At 28.5% G+C, this 23,210-nt stretch overlaps 3 protein-coding genes across 4 annotated transcripts in view; 2 read left to right on the forward strand and 1 right to left on the reverse strand.

Annotated features, from left to right (window-relative positions):
- The window catches only part of LOC141530710 (glutamate receptor ionotropic, kainate 2-like), a 243,848-nt gene that overhangs the window by 150,300 nt on the left and 70,338 nt on the right, over window positions 1-23,210 (forward strand). The window contains exons 6-9 of the mRNA XM_074247986.1: window positions 2,655-2,830; window positions 7,119-7,172; window positions 11,899-12,063; window positions 13,009-13,161. Of these exons, the coding sequence (XP_074104087.1) occupies window positions 2,655-2,830; window positions 7,119-7,172; window positions 11,899-12,063; window positions 13,009-13,161 (548 nt within the window). The remainder of the gene's footprint in view (window positions 1-2,654; window positions 2,831-7,118; window positions 7,173-11,898; window positions 12,064-13,008; window positions 13,162-23,210) is intronic.
- LOC141531450 (uncharacterized) lies at window positions 15,578-17,457 on the forward strand. Its single transcript, XM_074249287.1, has 3 exons — window positions 15,578-15,701; window positions 15,826-15,970; window positions 17,163-17,457. The coding sequence occupies exons 1-3, from the start codon at window positions 15,578-15,580 to the stop codon at window positions 17,455-17,457; spliced, it is 564 nt and encodes a 187-aa protein (XP_074105388.1).
- LOC141530717 (uncharacterized) lies at window positions 17,709-18,811 on the reverse strand. Of its 2 annotated transcripts, XM_074247997.1 has the most exons (4): window positions 18,571-18,781; window positions 18,372-18,494; window positions 18,177-18,302; window positions 17,709-17,826 (listed from the first exon to the last, which is right to left on the reverse strand). In XM_074247997.1, exons 1-4 carry the CDS (start codon window positions 18,617-18,619, stop codon window positions 17,723-17,725), a joined length of 402 nt encoding a protein of 133 aa, XP_074104098.1. In that variant the 5' UTR covers window positions 18,620-18,781; the 3' UTR covers window positions 17,709-17,722. The 2 variants fall into 2 exon arrangements, with proteins under 2 accessions (XP_074104098.1, XP_074104097.1); XM_074247996.1 differs by lacking the exon at window positions 17,709-17,826 and having other exon boundaries at window positions 17,990-18,302; window positions 18,571-18,811.

Consider the following 23,210-nt stretch of genomic DNA (forward strand, 5'->3'; position numbering starts at 1 on the left):
CTTTTTTCTTGTAACTTTTGAATTCTTTCTATGTACAAGCAAATCTCTATTTTATCAAGATTGCATATTTGTGAATGTTTTGAGCTTTTACTGTTTCGTGTATTTATTCATCTCACGACTGTTATATAACGTAAACAAGGATTTTTTTTTAATTTCATTCAATTATTTTTTTAGGTACAGAAGCTTTACTTTTCTGAATAAATTCAGATCATAGAAACATACAACGCTGTAATTTCACATGAATTTCAACTCTTTTTTTAGATATTAAAGAAATTGCAGTGAATATAAATCTATTTATGAGTTTAGATGATTATATTTTCATCGCTAAGTACTTTTAATTATGTAGAAGTAATCAACAGTACACTGGAGTTTTTGAAAATACTGTATGGCTGTATCACAAATTGGAGCAAGTAAATAAAATTCAATTGTCTACTTGCTACAGTCTCGTCGATACCAAAGTAGTTTTATAGATCAACGTTTAATATTGTTACTCGACAATAATTATCCTTAAATGGACTTAAGAAAGATTCAAAGCATCAATAAAAAAATTAATTCTATTACGATGATTGAGAGTGTTGAAATAAAATTAAATACCACAATTAAAAAAAGTCGATGTAGTTCTCTAATTATGATCGCTGATTAAATTTGTAAAATAAACAGTAAAATATAAAAATTGTTAAAAAATACTCTTGAAATGAAAGTAAATTTTTGGGAGTATTGAACTTAGATACACGAAAAAAAAAAAAAAATTTTAAGTTACATTTTATACTGTAACTGTAACGTGGCGCCTCATACAAAGAAACTAAAAAAATTACAACTATAATTTTTCTATATTTTGTAGAAATTAAAATTTAAAAATTTCATTTTTACACGGTGCAGTATAAAATGTAATTTCTGTATTTTTTTTCATTTCCGTGTATTCAAAATTTGATTTAAGAAATTATAAACTGATAGTAATAGAAAATTCATCATTAAAAAAAGACTTGATGTAAACAAGTATAACAGTGTTATTCGTTTGACATTTGAATCAGCTTGTTTCATCATTTTTCGAACATTAAAATAGACATTCATAGATAAAAACTCGTTTTATCTAGAAAACGGTGTTTCAGAAAACCCCCACATTCAATAGACAAAGACATACGTATAGTCGATAAAAACAAAAAAAAAAACATTATGAATTTAATGTCTGGTTGGTGAACTCTAACTCAAAGTCATGGAACAAATTCAAAGTCTGTTTACTCTCTTTACTTCCTTCTCTAGCTTTTTTCACTTTACTATATATTTCAAGCTTGTCAACCTTTTATACTCACTTTTTATCATATAGTCACACAGTTTGCTGCAAGGTATAGTAGATTATTGCGTCTCTCTACTAATTGGAAGACTAGACAATATAAAATAAGACAAAAAATATGGGCTTCGTTATTTTTCAATTTAATAGCTCGCGGTGTCAACCTGAATTCATCGCAGTCCTACTATATAGTAAAAAAATTAGAAAAACGGTTGACCCTGGAGGCCGTCCCTGCAACTTTCCACTAATTCCATACTTAGGCGCTTAAAATTGCACTTATGATATTTTTGAATTCTTCGAGCTCAAAAATACAATTTATATGTTATTTTGAGCTTTCAAAGCTAAAAAAGATAGCTTATATATGATTATAAGCTCTCCGGGTTCAAAAGTCTGATAGAAGTATGATAAAACAATATTTTTTTTGAATTTTCAAACCGCAATAACTTTTGAATGAATCAACCGATTTTTACGCAGTTGACGGCATTCGACGCAGTTTTTAAGCCTCATAAAAAATTGTTAAGTTTGAATCGATCAAACTAGGAATTTCGGAGTAATTCTGAAAAAAAACCTTTTTCGGTTTTCTTTCGTTCACAATATCTCTCGAACAAATCAACCGATTTTGATCGGATTAGCGGCGATCGACATGGTTTTTCAAGCTTAAGAGCTGATTAGTTTTTAGAGTTGATCGTTGAAGCTGTTTAAAAGTTATTAAAAAAAAAAAACACATTCTAAAAAATTTGTTTTCTTAGTTTTTTTGAGATTTCTCAAAAACTAACGATCTGAATCGGTTCAATTTCACAGAAAATCTTAGTTTGAGGGAACTCTTTGGAACGCCATTCGGTAGGTTCCGATCAGTTTAGTCGTTCAAAAATTAAAAACGGTTTGCATACTTTCACAGACACACACACACACACACACACACACACACACACACACACACACACACACACACACACACAACATACTTTGTTTTCATAACATGTTAAGTTTATTGACACGATAGTGAAAATAATTATAACAGGCGTAATTTTTCGTTGATTATATAATAAGGCAACTTCTCATGTTTCATAATACTTGTCAAGATAAAGTGATTTATGATGAGTTCGTTATAAAGCTAACTTTAAACAAGCTTACCTCTCTAGAGAAAAGCTTTATACAAATTTGTGATACATTATTTATTATACATACAATAGACGTTCAGCTTGTTATGAAAATTACTATAATGAACAGTGACAATATAATTATGTATAAATTATTATACCATGTACATACAATACAGAATTGAGAAAAATGCTTGCAATTTGCTAAAAAAGTTAAGAGACGATAAATGAAAGACACTGTTATTTATTATTTTTTTTTTCTTCAGGTTTATTCAAGTTGCAAGATCTTGTTAAGTCGCCACCCTCGCCTAGAACGGAAATGTACATTCGTCAGGCAGGTGCCGGAACATATCGACAAGTACTTAGAGAAATTCGACAAAAAGAAATCTATAAATTGATTGTAGATACAGATCCTGCTCACATGCAGTTTTTTTTTCGAGCGGTAAGTTTTTATTTAAGTCATTTTTTTTATTGCAAAATAATTTTAATAAATTAAAACGTAAATTGTAATTTTTAAGTATTTTATGCTAATTAAATTTGAATTAATTGGCAGCTTTGTCAGTTTCAAAAGACTGTCTTGATAAAAAGCTTAATATAAGTAAAGAGAAGTAAAAAAATATAAATATAAACGAATTTTTCTGATAGTAATTAAATATGTAAATTAAACTTGAGCTTTTCTTTTCCTTTGGTACAAAACTCGGTAAGAAGTTACTTATTTTGTTCAAAGGATCTTCGTATAAAAGTAGTATAATTGTATATTTTTTTAAAAATTTTAATTAATGAACATTAAGTGGAGAAAGCAATTTTAAATTTATTAAACAGTTATCCTCGTTATTTTACTAGCATCAAAAATAATTAATTTAAGTTTATAAATAGTTTCTTAAAATGAGTAAAGAATATAATTTAATAAAAAATTTCATTCAAATTAATAATTCCCGTATCGGCAGAGTTATTAACATAATAACTTATTATTATTAATAAGTGTTAGATTGATGTAGTTCGAGATAGAAGGAGAGATTGATTGTTGAAGACGGCAGACTTACGTAGGGTTAACAGAGTTTAATTGAATTTTGTTATTAATAGTTGTCCGAATTGGCGCTGAAACAGATTCGTTGTATTTAAATGGTTTTATTATTTTTATCTAGTTTTTATTAAGATAATCTACGTTAATTACTTCTAGCTTTAATATACAATATGAAATAATTAAAAATAAATATAAAAGAAATTATTGTTTACCAGTACTTTACAACTATTGAGAATACGTACGTAATGCATTACAAATGAGAGAGTAGTTCAGTTTTGATTTTTACAGTACTGTTATTATGATTATTAACATTAATTAGATAAAAATAAGTAGAGGAATTTTACATGAAATATTTGATTTTAAATCGTCAGTTTTGAGGTTTTATCATTTATAATAATAAAATTATTTGTTAATGAAATTTTATTGAAAAATTTAACCGATATTTATTGTGCTTAATACACGGAAAGAAATTTTCTTTAAAAATTACCGTTAAAATCACAGTAATCGTAGGACATTCGTAAATTCCTAATCTAATTACAATTCTTTCAATAATTATTCACAAATACAATGTAAAAAATACAGAAAAGTATCATTAATTTTTACTGTAGGATACCGGTAAAAAATTAATTAGATTAAAAGTTATTTTTATAGATTTTATCGAAATTACTATCAAATTTACTGGACTCTCCGGTAAAACAAAAAATCTAAGTGCTATCCACCAACTTTGAGACGGCGCTGCAATCGCTATAGACTTCTCTGCTGTCAACAATATTTTACATGTCAATGATCAGTTCACACCTATGGAGGGTAGAGGTAAGGAGAATCATCTCATATGGGAGAAAAGTTGAAAAAGTGTCCAGCTGTATGCTATAAATAACAGTTCAAAATTCTTCCACAATCGCGCTGGTTTACACAAAGGGTATGGTATGAATGTAGCAATTGTAGATGAATTGAAGTATGCCGAGTTGAAAAATGTAAAATCATTGTCGACTAGAGTAGTCAATTATTTAAAGTTTCAACAACTTACGTAGTACAGAATAATATAGTAAATATAACCTTAAAAAAATATTATAAGGGAACGTGCACCTAAAGTGATTTTATTTCGTAAACGGTGAGTAGTACGCTTATTGGTTTATTAACATTTAATTTTATAAAAAAGTACGTGAATACCAAAACAGTTATGGGTAAAATTTGTGGTGTGAAAAGTTGTCCAAGTGGGCGTAAATCCAAAAATAAAAAAAATGATTCGCCTCAGTCTATTTCGTATTTCCAACCAACAGTATGTAAATCAATTTATTATGAAAAATTTACTTTATAAACCATTGCTCATTTCTATAATTTTTTTAGTCAACGAAGGCATATTAATATTTTATTTATCTAATTTCACAGACACTGGCGAGATTACAAAATTGGAAAATTTCGTTGGGTATTGAATTAAAGGCTACTGATTACATCTGTCATCTCCATTTTAAAGAGGAACAAATAAAAATGTACGAGAAACTATACATAAAAGGAGAGCTCAAACTTATGCTTTTAGGAAAAAAAATATTTAAAGAAGAAGCTTTACCAACGATCCAGCATCAGTTTATTCCGATACTTGAACATGAGCTTCTAACAAGTACTGTAGATGAACTGGAAAAGCCAAGCTTACATTTAAATAATTCTGGAGACGAAGAGCTGTTTCAAGTGCACGAAAACAACATCGAGCCACCGAAAATATTAGCAGATGAAGATGTTCCTAATAATCCAATAGGTGCTGTTGTTCAAAGTGAACACGACTTGATAGAACCACCTCTCAGTCAAGACGCATCTAAGGATTCCTATAATCTGCAAGAAATCGAAGCTCCAAAATTACCGCCGTTTTGGTTGTATATACCCGAGCCCAATGGATTTGTATTCATGTGAATGGACCCAACAACTCAGCAGATCAAAATTCGGTTACGCTTAAACAAGGATACATCTATTACTGTATGTATTAATTAATGTTCGAGTAGATACATCTATTTTTTTAAAACAATCATTGATTATTATTTTATTTCAGGTTATTTTTCCTAACAATGAAGAACTACCGCTAAATGAAAAATTGCATTCATTAAGTTGTGTCTATAGCTACTTAAAATCAGTGGAAAGGTGGCCTATATGCGTTGGTACTCAGATTGACAGTACTAAGTAAGGATTGCTTGTTTTTTGATAAGTGAATGTATGAACTACTGAGGACAGAATTTATACGAATTGAATTAATATATTTACATTAATTTTCAGGTATTCAAAACTTTGTAAAAATGTGATAGTTGGTGATGACATTTATAAAAGAAACCAAGTTAATCCGAGATGTAAATCTTGTCGAATCTTACGGAATCGATTACAGAGTCAAAAGTCGACTTCAATGAATTTGGAAACAACAACTGCTAAAAAAAGACGTGCTTCAAATCTGGTTAAACAGTGCAAACCTCTACCCTCCATATTCACACCGAATAACAATTAATTATAACAAACATTTGTACAATTATCATTATAATCAAATTTTATGCAATTAATTAACTATTAATTGCAAAGATATGCTTTGATGACAATCGCAATTATCTATAAATGCTTGCCCAATTATTCCCAATTATAATTATATTCCATGAGGGCGATAACCTCAATTGAAAATTAAAAAAATTTTTTTAACTGCAGAATCTGGTAAATTTTACTCACACAACTGTAAAAAGTATTGCTGTAAGCACCTTGGCGTCCCACGATTACAGTACAGTCCGGTAATTTTTTTCGATAATTTAATTGTAAATTTTAAAGAAAATTTTTTTCCGTGTAAAAAATGTTGTACTAATAATTTATGTAATAAATTTTTTTTTGTGTAAATTCTCTTAAATTCATGCAAAAATGTGTTAAATACTTAACACAAATATTAGGGACGCAAAATACCTTTACGCAATAATTTTTACACTGTAAGATTGAATATGAAATACCTTTTCTAAAAATCATGATTTCCAGATTGGATGAAACAGTTTTATAAGTAAATTTGCATATGTAACACTTTCTTAGAATTTCCAAAAGTGAATTTAAATCTTCAAAATCAATAATTTATCAAAATAAAAGAATTTCACAATTTTGAGTATAACACTCGTTGAAAAACTTGTAAACTTGTGTCCTATATTCCCTATATGAGTCTATGTAGCAATATTAAGACGTCGAAGAAGCACTTTTCTAACCAATAAAAGCTTACAAGTTGAACGTCTTCTCTAGCAACCCATACGTGCTACCGCACATTATTGCTATGGTTCGTTTAGAGCGGAAAAGTATTGCGATGTAGAGGTAGAAGGATATCGGAAGATTTAGAGACCGGTAGGAGATACCAAGTTCGCAAATCTTCTTCACGTAAAAATACAGCCAAAAAAAATATAGCTAACGGTAAAAGATTTAATTTAATGTTGCTTTCCCACTTTATTTTGATAGTGAAAATAAATTTTTTACCTCAGAATACTCGATTGGTTATTTTTTAATATTCAGTAAATGAAACTGCGAAGGGAAGAAAACGTTTTTTGGAAAAAGTCTTTTTCAGCTGCTGAAATTATCAATTTCATTTTTGCATAACATATTCACTTTCTGTAATAGTAGAAAATCAATGTTAACAAAAAAAAAAAAAACCTTAATTAATCCAAATAATTATACTCTCACTGCATTGTATGGAAATTATAAACTGTTACAGATACTCCAGTTGCAAATGAACGATCATCGATACCACTATATGTTTACAACATTCGTAAGTAATACAAGTTTTTTTGATACATAAGTAGGTTATTATTTTCACGTACAATAGCATCAACAATGCTAGCCTATCAGTTCACGTATTATTTTACATCCCGAATATCTATGTTCAAATTCAGAATTCAATTAAATGCGAATATTAAAAATAGAAAGGTACATTATCAAACAACATCATTTAACAACAATATAACACAAAGAATATTGACGGTACATACAGTTATCTAGTTTACTTCGTAATTAATTTTGTGAATAAATCAGAATAATGTAAACACAATATAGAGTATCCGAAGCACTTTTATATATTACTAACCGTGAATACCCGTTTCGCTGAGTCATTTTTAATCGTACAGTTATTTGTTAATATAACAATTAACAATTTTTGTAAAAAGTCGACTGAAGTATGGGTTCGATATTTCGCCTGACACAATCGCAAAATTTATCTCCACTAATTAATAAATTTTCCGAATTGTTCTAAAAATTTCAAATTTTCAATTTTATACAATTTTTTAGAAGTTTTTAGATCAATCCAGAACATTATCGAACGTTTAGAATGTTTACATTGATTTTGAAGCCTTTTAGATCATTCGGGGTTATTCTAGATCATTTTTGAATTTTCTAAATCACTCTAATTTTATCAAAATCTCAACGCATACTTGAGAACTTCCCGGATCATTTTAAAATTTTCTAGAACACTATCGATTGATCAGAATATTCATGTATACACTAAAACTTTCTAAATCATTCCAGAAATTTCTAGAACAATCCAGACCATTTTAGATCAATGATAATCTCACATTTTCAAAGTTAACATGTTTCAACCCCTGTATCTTTTACACCCTTATAATTATCGACTTGCAACCACCATAGTGCACAATGGGAGCCTTGTACCTTCTGCCACATACAAATACTGTTCGTCTGCGATGCGTAGTTTTGGCTGCAAAGTAAAATATAGGAACACACACCTCCAATTTTTTATATATACATACATAGATTTTTGTATTGTTTGTCATGAATATGAAAGAGAAAAAATGTTGAAAAAGCAAAATCAAATAATCAGCGATTATTATTTGATTATACCGCCAACTGCGTAAAAATCGGTTCATTCATTCAATAGTTATTGTGGCTTGAAAATTCAAAAAATTGTATTTTATTAAACTTATCACCTATCTAAATCTGAATAATTTACAAATTATCACCTTTCTAAATCAAATGCCGATAAATTTTATTTATCTTATGAAATTTATTCGTATCGTTCGGTCATGTATAATCATGATAATCAATAAGAATTAAAAACGTTATTTATTATTTAAATTTATGTTTTCCATATACACTGAGAGTTTACACTGTATTCGCTTCCAAAATTATTAAGGGGCACACCTAGTGTGAAATTTCGAAAAAGTCGATTTTTTTTTTTTTTTCATATTTCGGTAGATTACACCTTTAAAAATAACATATTAAAATTTCAAATCGATATATCAAATAGTTTTTGAGTTATAACATTTTAAAGAGCAGCCGCTCGGCAGCTAGAGTGTCATTAGCTGCGAGACGTACCTGAAGTATTGTTCAGAGTCTACTGTCTCTTCCAGCCCCTATAACACGATTCCAGTTTCTATTGTTGGCTCTCAGGTATACAAAAATATATCATTATAATAATTTCTACAAATTTCTAGAAATTTTTCGTTTACTGCCACGTAAATTATTTTCGGAGCCAGACACATTTAGTCTCATTGTGATCGTTGTATCGAGCGCATCATAATTTTACACGTGCTATTTTCTTGAAAATGAGTGATCAATCTTCATATTCAAATAAAAAAGAAACTCACAATGTTCCTAAGCATCGATCAATTGCGAAAAAACGCAAGTTTACCGGAAATAGATTTACATTTGAGCAATCTACTGCGAATACCAGAACGTCCGCAGAAAAGCTATTACAAAATAATGACAATAATGTTGTGATTGACCCATCTCATGGATATTGTATTTTGCAATTTTTATCAGTTTTTAGTGCAATTAGTAATTTAGTGGTGTGTAAAACCTGTCAAAAAAAGTTACTTTCAATCAAGCAAGTTCAAGAGGCCTAGAGTTCAAAATTGCTATTATTTGTGAATGTGGCAATTCGTATATTAATTCTGGACCAATGATTAATAACGCATTTGAAATAAATAAACGTATTGTTGCTGTGATGCGTCTATTGGGCATCGGAATAAATGGGATAAATCTTTTCTGTGGATTAATGGATTTAGCATGCAAATTTTACGACCAAACTTTTGCGGGATGTTTTACGAATTTACAGATTGCAGCCGAAACTGTTTGTAAGCTCAGTATACAGCAAGCTATAAATGAAGAAAAAGAGCTTACATTAAAGAAAGAAAATTCGGAGACAAATTTGACTGTTAGCGGCGATGGTACCTGGAAAAAACGTGGCCATACTTCCCGTTTTGGAGTAGTTACACGCTGGCAGGAAAATACAGCAAGAAAATTCTTGATTCATGCGTAAAATCTACATATTGTCAGAGTTGTGTTTTTGGAAGAAAAAAAAAGATAGCGAACCTGAAGATTATGAGGAATGGCTATCATTACACGATGAAGAATGTGATGCCAATCATAAAGGATCTGCCTCAAAAATGGAAGTGGATAGTGTAAAAGACATGTTTGGTCGTTCCATTAGTAAATATGGTGTAAAATATACCCGCTATATTGGTGATGGTGATAGCGCTACCCACAAAGGACTTATAGATTTGAATCCTTATGATATTCCTGTTGCTAAATTGGAATGCTATCTACATGTGAAAAAAATAATGGGAACACGTTGCCGAAGTGTAAAGAACATTAATAAGAAATTAACAATACTCAAAACAACAATGAAAGCTACAACGGTTTACTTTGGCACTTTTCACCCACGCATCTTCATAATGGCTTCAAAACTATTGAATTGTCAAATAATTTTGCAACTGCAATATTTAATGACGGTTATTCGTCAATTTTGAAGATATTCAATGTAATGGGAGTGATAGTTGGACCTGCAGCAAGAGATTTTGCGGCTCTTAAGGACGACACGAGAATACGAATCGCTGATTATCGCCAAAGGGCTTCTTCAAAAGAAGGTCGATCATCTCGAAGAAAAGCTTCTTCAGCTGAACAAGCCCTTTTCGAAGAAGAGGAAGGTGTATTATATGGCCCTGGAATAGCAGATTAGCTGTAAATATGATTTTAAACCACTTATAACAGTGGAAACGATCATTTTATCTTTAAACGCGTTTTTCTCGAAACAGCATTTTCCGAATTTGCTGCAGTGATTACTCAAAAACAAATGATCCGATCACTATCGAATTTTTTTACATGTTCTATATATAGTTCTCCGTACAATGACCTATCGATTTTTTGATCTGATCAAAAATCGAATTTTCGCAGGCCACAAACGACCAAAATTTTAGGTAAAATTCGACTATTTTTTTTAAAACGCCGCCATATTGTCAATTTTTGATTTTTTTTTTATCGTAGGTCATTGTACAGACAATATTATCTAGTTTAACGAGATATTTTTTTTTTAGATTTCATCCACGGAGAAGGCCGGAATCACTGCAGCAGTGAAGGACCTTTTTTTTTTCGCGCCGTTAGAGATCGACGATAACATAATTAAATATAAAAAATATTTAATTTTTTTCTACAAAAATTTCATTATGTATTCTTAAAACATGTATAAATATATTCTTAAAATTTTAAAATAATTGATAAAGTATTTTTTTTAATAAAAATTCCCAAAAATCACGTTTTTTTTAGGCCGTTACACTAGGTGTGCCCCTTAACCACATCGAAATATTAAATGAAAATGAGTTCATAAAACTTTTTTAAAGCCATATTTCGAGTATAATATTCTCAATACTTTTTGTAACAAAAAAATATTCATGCAATAACTGGATTTATTGATAATTACAAGGATTTAATAACTTTTTTACAGTAATCTTCTATTAGCATATTCTTTACTCTATTCACTAGTTTTAGTTGAAAATATTTTTTTATAAAACTTTTTATCGATACTAACAAACTGTGAAATGAAGGCAAACTTTTTCAAACTGTAGAGTGTATCAATAAAATAAAATGAGTGGAAAAAAATTTATTTATCGCGAATTCCCTAGTTCTACTGCTATACTGTTAGATGAAAAAGTGAAAACTTTTAAACCACAAAAGCGTTTGCTCCGATGTTTCATCTGAAAGCACTTTATCGTAGTTGTGAGAATGACGTAACCTTTGATGAAATAAACGGATTGACAAGTTAATTTTTTTTTTGTCAAGTTTAAAGATTTCTTCACTGTATTTGAAATATTTAAAAGTTGTTTTTCTACATCACACTTCTAGAATCAAGATATTACTCGACTAAACCATTTGCGTCGCTAATAAAAAAGATATAATTTTCTTAGCCATACTCTAGTGTTTTCTACTGAAGAATCCGGGAGAATTCGCTCATTCGTTAGTGTTTATCAATTCTCACTTTTAAAATAGTGATTTTAACTATTGACTACGTAAAAAAACAAATCTTATTTTACTGATTAACATAGGAATTTTATTTTTATTTTCATATGAGGTTACAGATTTGAATATAATTTTTAATAACACCTTTTACCATATAAATACAGCAGAGAAAAAATTTTTCTTGTTCTTTCACTTATATAGATAATAAACAAATATCTATTGATACCTATTTTCTCTTTACTTGCTTATAGGATATTGAAACCTTTGATCTAGAAGACTTTAAGTACAACAATGTTAACATGACAGCATTCCGTTTGGTTGATTTGGAAGAACCGAAGGTAGCAGAAGTTCTGAAGCAAATGGAGCGTTTTCAGCCAATCGGACATGCGATTCTCAATCGTACCGGAGTAATTCAGGTTAGTTAACAAAATTAAAGATATCGTTTGACAAAACACTAATCACACAAATAATGAAGTAAAAACGAGCATCACACTGAGAAAAAAAAGTTTTTATCCACCCAGAATACAAAACATTTTTATTCGAATTTTTTTTATAGCTGTATTAGAATTGATATCATAATTTGAATGGATCCTTGGGTATGAAAAAAGTTGCTCGACTGGAATTTACGTAACTAAAAATTTAATTTTTTAACCATGTAATTAATAATTAGTTTAATTATAATTAATAAATTATTAATTATAATAAAAAACGTTCACAGTGTTATAAGCACATCATTTCCATGTGGGTAAAATGAGGTTAAGTCGGTCATATTTTTATTTTGGTGTATTGCTGAGGAAGAAACCTAGATCTTAAAAAATTACTATACTTTTTAGTGTGGGAAGAAAACTTTGGTATTCTCCACACAGGAATACCAGTTTCTTTACTGAAGAGAAAAATTTCCTATGTGGAAAAAAAAATTTTTTTTCAGTGCCTTTACATAATAGAATTGTAAATACAAAACGGTAGATAATGACTAAACGCGTTCAGATGAATCCTTTAGGTACAAAGCTGCCTGAATAGTCCAAATCAATCGGCTTTGGACTCGAACGACATATCCCAGAAGTAGTGCTTTGATGTGTCACTGTGCGATTTAGAAAACAATTAATGGACTATTAGAGATAATGTGATCTGAATTATACTCAAATTACGGAGAAATTTGTGGCTTTTATCCTGTTAAGCAGCTACCATTGATTGATCGCTAATTATTACTAAAGCTAGTTAACCTTTCTTTGATCCTGACAATTTTTGAACTTAATCAAAACATTTAATTAATGTTTATTAATTCTCATCCCTATTAAAATTAAACGCAACTGTTAATAAAAAATTACACATTTGATGGAACGATGATTTGACTCTTACAGGCAGAACCAGCACTCGTCTATGATAGCGTTCAAGTGTTTGCCCATGGCCTAGCTTCTTTGGACCGAAGTCACGTACTCCGACCTATGAATCTCTCCTGCGAAAAAGAGGAGCCGTGGGATGATGGTCTGTCACTGTACAATTACATCAATACAGTAAGTACAGTTTTCTAAGATACATTAAAACTTTTATTAGGGCTATTATGTTTATTTCGACGAACCCAAGTTTTATTCGTTTACTATAAAAGACTATTGTTATTTATAAAAAAATAGTATTAATTTAATGGGACGAAATTAAATGAACAAAAACTAATTCTTACTTTTAATGTTCCGCATTAAGTACTTGTTAAATCGCTTTTATACTCGCCATTTATTTTCACAGAGAAAATAAAGTAGCTCTAGCTACAGTGATATAACACATCTACATAAAAAGCTTAACTAATTCTTATTTGTTAGAATTTCTTCGATCGAAAGCAATGAAACTTCTTTTAGTTGTGTCAATAAAAAGCACACTCACGCGCTAACGCATTATGAGGTGTGCAAAGCAATCACTGTATCTAATTGTTCAGTATTAATTTAAAAAAAATCATAAGCTCTGTTAAAGATTTTTATATGTATTATAAAATTTACTCTTGTTGGGGTAAATTTATTGTGTAAAGATTAATGTTCAAAAAAATCTACTCTCTCTCGTGCAAAAAATTTTATCTTATTATGAATTTTATTCTCAAATTCATATTTCAAAACAAATATGATTTTATAATAAATTTATTATGAAAATATATTAATTTTAAAAAAAAAATTTTTGAAAAAAAAGAACTAAGTTTGATTTCGTGAAATTTTCTTTTTGTGGTCGAGTCAAAAGATATTCCATTCTTTGAGCTCAAAAGCTGTAAGTATATTCTACTAGGGCTTAAATGAACAATTCTCTGTTTCACCATCCTAAATAATATTTTAAAATGACACCATACATTAAACAAAATAAAAATCACACTGATTGATGGAGAAATGAATGATGAATCTATTAAAAAAATTTTAAAATCAATAAATTTTCATTTTTCATCGGAAAAATGTGTTTAAGGAAGTACCGCCGCAAAATTCATGTTTTACCAAAATTATGAAAATTTTTTTATCGAAAGATACATTAATATCTCAACACCAAAAGTTCATATCGATTCACTCTATCATTTCTGAGTAATTAATTTTTGAAATTGCTTTTTTACTACACGTAATGGTATGGAAAGCCGATAAAGTTCGTATGAAATCTAGTTGCATCACTCCTGCGGTACGAAAGATTTTATTTATTTATTTATTTATTTTCTTTTTACACAACCCAACAGCCAAATGGCGAATAACAGAGTCTCTGAATAATACAAAGTTAAATACTGTAATAATTAACAAATTTTAAGTTCGACTAGAGATAATTATTGAGAATATATTTACTTGTTTAAAAAATTGGTCAAATTGATCAAAGTTATTTTTACTCAATCTAAATAAAGCTATTTGTTTGGTTAACTATTAAAAAAGATAAATATTTTACAATAAAGCAGGTATTGATATTTAAAAAAAAATATAATAGATAAATAGATAAATAATATATTTATTTAACCTTAGAGCTAAAGTTCCCTCAAGGCCATCAGTAAGCAATACATTTTTTATACAAGTATATATCATTGAAGAATAAATACAACAATAATGTTAGATTTATAAGATAACAATAATGCAGCTTGGTTTTTGAGTTACTCAACTCCGTAGTTAATTAACGAATCAATTAACACTTTGACCAGAAATTTTAATTAATTAAATGAATAGAATGATAATTTTAATTGTTATTTGCAAGGAAAAATGAAAAGGTGGCATTTTGAAATTCAGGAAGACTATTCGAAATTTTCAGTAAATAAATAAATTTAAATAATTCATTTTAATATATTTTTGAGACAAGAAAACTTTCTCTGGACAAAAATGTTCATATTCACTTAATCGGTTAACCATACCTTTATGTCTAAACTTTTATGTAAAATTAATTTTTTCATTTGGTTTATCTGTTTTAACAATAAAAATTAATTTTAAGATACATAAATTGTGTTATGACAAAATTGTGATTATCTGGTTATATTTATCTCTATTGCCATTTATTACACTCATTACTCAAATCGTCTCGTATAAAATTGGATACCAATAAATATTAAAATTAATCAAAACATTTATTGTTGTTAAAAAATGCCTTTGAACACGTTATCATCGTTTTATCGATCTTTTAAACTTTTATCGTGGCGTGTATTTAATGAGATAATCAACAAAATCAAAATTTTAACTCATGAATGAATTTTTGTTGTGAAAAATTAGAAAAGAAAATGATTCACAAATGGTATTATTTATTTTAATTAAAAGTAGAAAAGTGGAATTGAATGTAAAGTTTCATTGGCAGTAAATTGAAAATTAGAAATGCTCAACAACTCCAGAAAAATATATGATTTAATTTATGATTCTGTGAGTAATTGCGACGTCAACACAATCAAAGTAATTATTCATAGTCGTGGATTTAGTAGAAGTACCAGTAGCGATCTAGTTCTCGATGTATCGTTTATTCATTCCGATCGTGTTCAATTCTCTCATTCTAGTCCAGATAACTCTGGCTGGAAGAGTAACAAATTTTCCAAAGTACGTTCATCCGTCAGACACAGCTTTTGAAAGTAATGGTAAAAAATTTATTTAAAAAAATACTTGTCAATTAACCAATTTACATAAAGTCAATAAATCAAATATTAAACTGTTAAAGAAAAAATATGAAGAGTAAACTATATATGATTAATAATATTGTAGATAACGATTATGAGAACGCCGATAATAATTACAAAACAACAGGTCAAATCAATGATTTACTTGTATCCAATAATCATAATAATGGAGGGCTTGTAAAAGTAAATCATTATCGCCTGTCTCAAAGTTCGCACAAAGATAATCACAGGTATCATTCAAGTATTAAATAAAATATCTTTAAAATATTTAGATTGAAGCATTCTATAAAATATAAAATATTTCATATTTCTATTTTAATAAATATTGTACAATATAGAAGCACCAATTTCATTGTTAATTTGATTCAAGAGAAAAAAATTTTAAATCCAAAAAACTCAATTTAAGAAATTTCATTGTCCTGAGTTTAGCGGAAACATATTTTTTCACGTTAATTTAAATCAAAAAAAATTTTTCTGTTTGAATCAATGTCATCATCCGTGAAAAAATTTTCTGATATCACCATATATCGCCTGGTCGGGTTATATATGATCTTATCATGCTATATATAAAAATAAGAAGGAGTTTTTATAATTTTTCAACTTTTTACTTTTTCTAGAAATTTGTACGTCAATTAATTTAACGTAAAAATCAATGTCAAAAAGCCCCTTAAAAGAATGAAACATATGATTTTTATTTGAAATTAACACTCTAAACTTAAGTCTTTTATAAAGAGATGATCCAGCGATCATGCCCTCTTTATCATAGATTTTCAATTCTATCTTACGCCAAATAATTGTAAATCAGCGCATATGATCATATCAAGCCATATATGGGTAGGTCAAGTCACTTCAGGACATATTGTCATAACAAGTCCACATATGACTGTATCAGAAAATTTTTTCAAGCGTTAATTCTTCAAAACAATTTTCTTGAAACTAATTAATTTTCATATTAGTGTACATATTTTGGCACCAAAAACTTAATAGCTACATTATTTAACCAAAGATGTCCTGTCTTATGAAGAATCGAAGAATGGTAGTAGATCAATTTTTTTAATTTGATTTTTTATATCTTCTGAAAATTCAATAAAATTCTTTAATAAAAGAGAAAATTTATAGCCATTTTACTTTAAAAATGAATACGGAATTTGCCCTTGTAATACAGTATGACAGAAAGAAAAATTTTTGTCCAGAAAAAGTTTTCTTGTCTCAAAAATGTATTATTTAAATTTATTAATTTTTTGACAAAAGAATATCAATACCTGCTTTAATTGTAAAATCTTTATCTTTATTAATAGTTAAACAAACAAATAGCTTTATTTAGATTAAGTCAAAATGACTTGGATCAATTTGACCAATTTTTTAGACAAGAAAATATATTCTTAATAATTATCTCTAATAAACATATTTTTAATTATCTAGGCCTCCCGATTATAACGAAGCATCAACTCCATTTAATCCTTCGAACTTTGGAAGTCCAGATCAATTTTCTAAAGAATCATTAGCATACTTCGGCAATCAAGCAAAAGCTCCAACTGAATATCAATTCAATGTCAACTCATTCCCCTTTAACATGGTATTAACATTCATTAAAAACTCTCCACAGTTAAAAAGTCAAATATTATGGTTCATAACCTCAGTACGATCTATCGTTCAGCTCATCAGCAAGCACATAGAATTGGCAAATGAATATTTAACCTCCAGTTCAAATTATTAAATTTATTATTTATTATTATTAATATAATATAATTTTGTCATAAAATAAATTAAACTCAACTTCAGTCGTAATTTGATCGACTAAAAATTGAGCGTCAATGTATTTTAAAATTAACACCATACATTTCCTGTTAATAATAAAATCATACATTTGACATACACCTGTATCGAAAGCGCTGTAAAAAATAGATCACTTCCAATACACAGAATATTTTTTTAACTTCTCGTTTATTTTTTTTCCGTATCACCGTACTCTTGTATCGCTGTTATCGAGACGGTAAATTTAGGATTCTGTCCCGAGTATTTTTTGTTATCAAGTGTCCTCTATAGTGTGAGTAAAACCTTGAATAATTTCGCCTGAACATTGATCCTATAATATAAAATTTATGACTAAAGTGATGTAATTTTAGTATCGAAATTATATCGATACTAATCGAAAAAATAGCTCCTGATTCCTTATTTATTCAGGATGAGAGCGCGCGCGTACGCTCAATTTTAATTCTTAATTAATACTGAATTGTAATAAGCGAATATACATATTCACACATTTTTATTCACTTTTAGTACAAATAATTAAGAAAGATAAATTATTTTATTATATTATGCTATTGTAATAAATATTATAAACTAAATTAATAAATAGAACCAATAAGACAGTATAAAATTGTTGGAAAAATAAACTTGATCCATTACAAAGATCAAAGTCACAATAAAACATACTGAGCTGTTGAATGTAGACTTTAGCCGTATCGTTCCCCATATCAACAGATTTTGAGGCTGCTCTCTCATCGGTGACCAACGATTTACTGCTACAACCTCGACCTCTAACACCCCAAGTGTAGTTTGCTATCAGCCAATTCAAAAACAATATTTATTTTCATTAGAAACAAATAAAATACGCATTATATTACTTACATAATACGTATGATACTATTATACAAGCAGCCCCTTTTGGAGTGTCAGGACAATCTTTCACAATTTTCTCAGATTTTGATAAATCAGTGCAATAATTACATTCGTAACATCTAATGGCTTCACCTTGTAATTTATAAATAACTCAAATAATTCATTTTATAATAATAATCAATAGTAACGTCAATGGTAATATAATTACCTGTGATTATAAGTAACGAAATAGTGCTTAGAGACAAAAAATAATTCATTATCACAATAATACTGATAAATTAAAATAAGTGTTCAATTTTCTAAGATAAAATATTTTGATTAGACCATCGAGTTCTTAACGCACTATCAAGGTTACATAATACTTTTGGTTTTGATTTTTTTTTTTATTTTACAAATATACCTATCTATTTATATTATAGTGTATATCTTTCACTATGCAAGTATAAATAATACTCCTAAGTATCAGCAAATAATTATAGGTAGGTTGGTAATTAATTTATTGATTAAGTTTTATTTACTCTGTAGATTAGGCATTTGTTTTTATTTACACTTGGATATTTATCTTTCTTTTTCCAACCCTTTATTATTTATGATAAAGAAAAAATAAAAGGTTACAGCGGTGGGTAATATTTGAACAGATTTGAGTTACGCAACCAGTGATTTATTAATGAAATATTTGCCATATTATTTCATTTTTCTTAATCAAAGTTTTTCCAGATGTTAAAATGAGCATTTGCTATCTTTTTTATATTTTTGTTTTTATTATAAATATTGAAAAAAGCAATATTACTTTTTCAACTTTCCGTTATCAAAATCAATGATTTTCAAAAATTGGGAAGTTATTGATATTATCCCGTTTTTCGAAAATCAAATTCTCATCAAATCTTCACATTTTTAAATCCTGAGAAACTCTTTTCCGCATGTATGTGAATATCTCTTTTCTTTTTTTTAGACACCCACGAAAGTAAATATTCAGAATTCCATTAGCTAAAACAAGAAAAAATAGAAAAATTTTATTAACTTATTATTTTCTTAAGAACGTTCCGAGAAAAAACCGTTTTCTTAAAATGTTTCTGAAATTTTGAGTATTTATACTGATAAGTATCCTCTATACGCAGAAATTTTTTTAAACAGTCCTTGCGGGACTAAATTTTAAAATATTAGCATTTAAAATTTGTAAATTTTACATACAAACCCTATGCTGACCGACGTTCAAGCGAATGTTTTATTAAATATCAATCGTACTTTTCTTAGGATTGTTTTAAGAAACTGAGAATCATTAATTGAAGATATAGAAAGTATTTTTTAACAAAAATAACATAAACGAGCGGTATTCATTTTTTAATAAAAAATGTTTGAAGTTAATGACTTTCGATATTTTACTTGAGTGGAAGTAAGTGAGGCGATAGTCTGTAAAGAGAGGCAACACTAGTGTGTGAGAAAGAAACCAATATCCATAACCTATTGGTGTCTTTTTCTTGTCTATGAACGTCTTTAAAGATAGTCACATAGTTGATCTTACAATATAATCGATTATCTTCCATACTTGCTGGTAACGTAGTAACCTCCGGATACGTTAATGTTAGCATGTTACTCATCAGAAGATTTTATTCTGGTGAACGGTTGTAAATTAAAAATCTAAATTCTTAAGATAGAGCTATAAGATGCTATTGATTAGATTAAGTAGATAACGCATAAATGAGTGATAAATAACATGCTCTGAAAAGAAATTGTAACACGAAGTGATTCTCCTGTAATGAAAAATGAATTATAATTTATAATAATAGTACACTTAACTTTTATTACTAATGGGTGTATTTTTATATCATTTGGATTAAATCGTCGAGAGTAGAATGTCTGTAGAGCCATTCAGAATAAGATAAATTGAAAAACTGATATAATAGTGTTCCTGTCGATTTGACTGTTAAATTGGTTGGTTACTCTGAAGCTCTCAATAAATGAATGAGACTTTGACAGGCCTGAAATTAAGTCAGAAACAAATAAAGCGAATAGACGCTCATCAGTTATTGTCTGTAGGTTGTATCGGCTTTTAATTAGATTTTTTCGACTGGGTTAACAAGCACTGTAACTTAACACTTCATAACACTTTCATTTTATAACATTAAATAGCCTACCAATTTGTCTATCTATACATATTACACATATGAAAGATTTCCACTTATGTAGAAACTCATTACGAAACCTTTAGAACTGTAGAACTTCGACCTGAAACTTAATAGGAATAATCCTTTTGGTAAACAGAGATCAACTAAAAACGGATTTAACGCAAATTGACCGCTAACACGGAATAAAATAATCGGTAGCGTCTACCGATTCTTTTTCGGTAGACCCAACCGAAAAAAAAAATCGGTTAGCTCAATCGATTTTTTTCGGTTGAGGTTACTAATTATACTTCAGTTGAGGCTACCGATTTTTTCGGTGGAATTTGCCGGTAAAATCTGTTGACTCGACCGAAAATATCGATTTCAATAGTGGAGGAATACAGATTCTTTTGCTAAGATTCTAGTTTTTGGATCTTTCATTTGAAATTTTCCAGAGTAACAGTCCTCATACAAATCTAAAGAATAGTACGAATAAAGTGTGAAAAAAAAATTTTGCTTTTTTTTCCCCTCGGTGCTTACGAAAAAATTTTTTAGCTAATCTATGCAGTGGACCTGATAGCCTATTTATTGAACTTCAACTTCATTTTTGTGAGGTTTCTATACATCAATTTCTCGCAGAAATTTTCGATTTTGGATAAAAAAATATTTTTTTATTCTACAATACTGGTAGGGGAGGGAATGACAAAATAGACCCCCTAAAATTTTCAGTATCCAAAAATATTTGGGGGCAAAATCGGCCCTCAACATTTTTAACACTCAAATGGTTTGGGAGGTAAAATGGGCTGATTATTATCACAATGTAATTGTTATTATTACTGTTGATAAAATATTGAATGATAAATTGCTACTTCAAAGAGTACTTTATTAACTTTAAGCATTACAATCAGAGTCATGTTAAAATATTTTCAAAAATACTGATACAATTTATTGTTACATATAATATATAGCATATGTACTACATATTATATATACCAACTGAGATTTTATTTTTACTAATTGATATCCAGCGAAAACTGACGGAGATGGCTATGAAGAGGATTCATTCTTTTTTGGTTCTCTGTTTTTGTTAATTTGTAGACTTTTGGCTTGTGAATATTTATTTTTAGTTTTTATTCATACTTATTCCTATTATCAAGCAGCTACATTAAGGCTTAATGAAATTAGTACATTTTTTTTTTTTAAATATAATTATTAAAATTTTACAAAAGTTGAAGTTTGCAACACAGATAGATGGGTATGCATTAACTCTAAATTAACCATTTTTTATGAGTCCCAAATATTAAAAGCTTGTTGAAAATGAAAAATGTGAAATTATTATAAAAAGCATATGTTTAAATATGGATAAATGAGAGTAATAAAATTTCTTTCATCTTCTGTTTGTGAATATTTTCATCATTATGCTCTTGTTAGTCAACGAAATTCAATACGCACAAAAATATAATATCAAAACAGTAAAAAAAACCTTCGTTGTCAATTACTTAGTCTGCACTTTCGAAAACTCGATAATTTAAAAAATCAATTAATTGAAAGTTTTTTTTTTTATTTGCTTCGTAGATGGAAAGAGATTTCTTTTTCTAAAAATTCCTACAAGTTGCTCTAATTTAATCAAGTAAAGTATCAGGAAGTTACTTCTTTTTCAAATTGAGTGAATATTTAGTTAATATGTTTTATTCATTAGAAGTAATCACTCATAAAATATAAATTATTAATGCAAACTTTTGAATATACATAAAAATGAAACAATTACAAGAAATACTACTTTATGATCGGAATAAATTGATTTTGCGCTGTTGCAAAAATCGGTGTCACAGTAGGAAGTAATCGTTTCCACGACATACGGTTCTCCAGTTGAATTTATATACTGCGCAGCAAGGTAATTGTTGTACGTAATTCTTCTATTACAATCGCGTATAATATACTCGAACTGTGCCGTCCGCTAAAAAAATAAAGAAGACTTTGAAACTCTACATCAAAAATTGATTTTATAAAAAACTTACAGCGAAGAGACTTCATTGTCCGGCAAACTGGATAAGAATTATTATAGTTACATTCTTGTTCTATAACGTTGCTTTTTATAAATTCATCCTCACATTTCGGCTTAACTCTAGAATAATATTTTTTTGTTTTGATGAATTAATTCACAGTGAAATTATTTATTTCACGTGAATGTATACGCATAATATACTAACTAATTTAAACAAAAGTGAATTAAATGCAAAACAAAACATAGAATTAGTAAACACCAGGTAATCGATAATGTTTAGTATACAATATTTAGTAATGAATGAGATGATTGTGAGCAATTGCGACACTTCCTATCTATAAATCACAGAAATTTACGACAGTAGAATACAACTAGAACTACTACTGTAGAATATTAACTCAGCAGATAGAAATTTAGTGAATTGAATAACCATATTTTCGGTAGATTTCGTTAAAAATATACTACTGTAGTAGATCTTAGGACAGAAGTTTCTAAAAATATTGCTATTATATGTTCCCAGTATTTGAGCGGGCTCAAAAAATAGTATCCATTGAAAAGTTAATAAGGTACCGGGGGGTATAAGGCCTAGCTAAGGGAGATTTAGAAAAAAATCGAAAATATTGCATTTAATTATTGCAATGTATCATTAATTTTTAAATTAATACATTAGCCATAAAATATAATGGAGTAATGGTAATTTTCACCATTAACAAACACAAAATAAAATTTTTTTACAAACTT

The sequence above is a fragment of the Cotesia typhae genome, unplaced genomic scaffold (genome assembly GCF_013202065.1).
Source record: "Cotesia typhae breed Kobodo isofemale line unplaced genomic scaffold, CoteBio_Ctyphae contig_5, whole genome shotgun sequence".
NCBI lineage: Eukaryota > Metazoa > Arthropoda > Insecta > Hymenoptera > Braconidae > Cotesia > Cotesia typhae.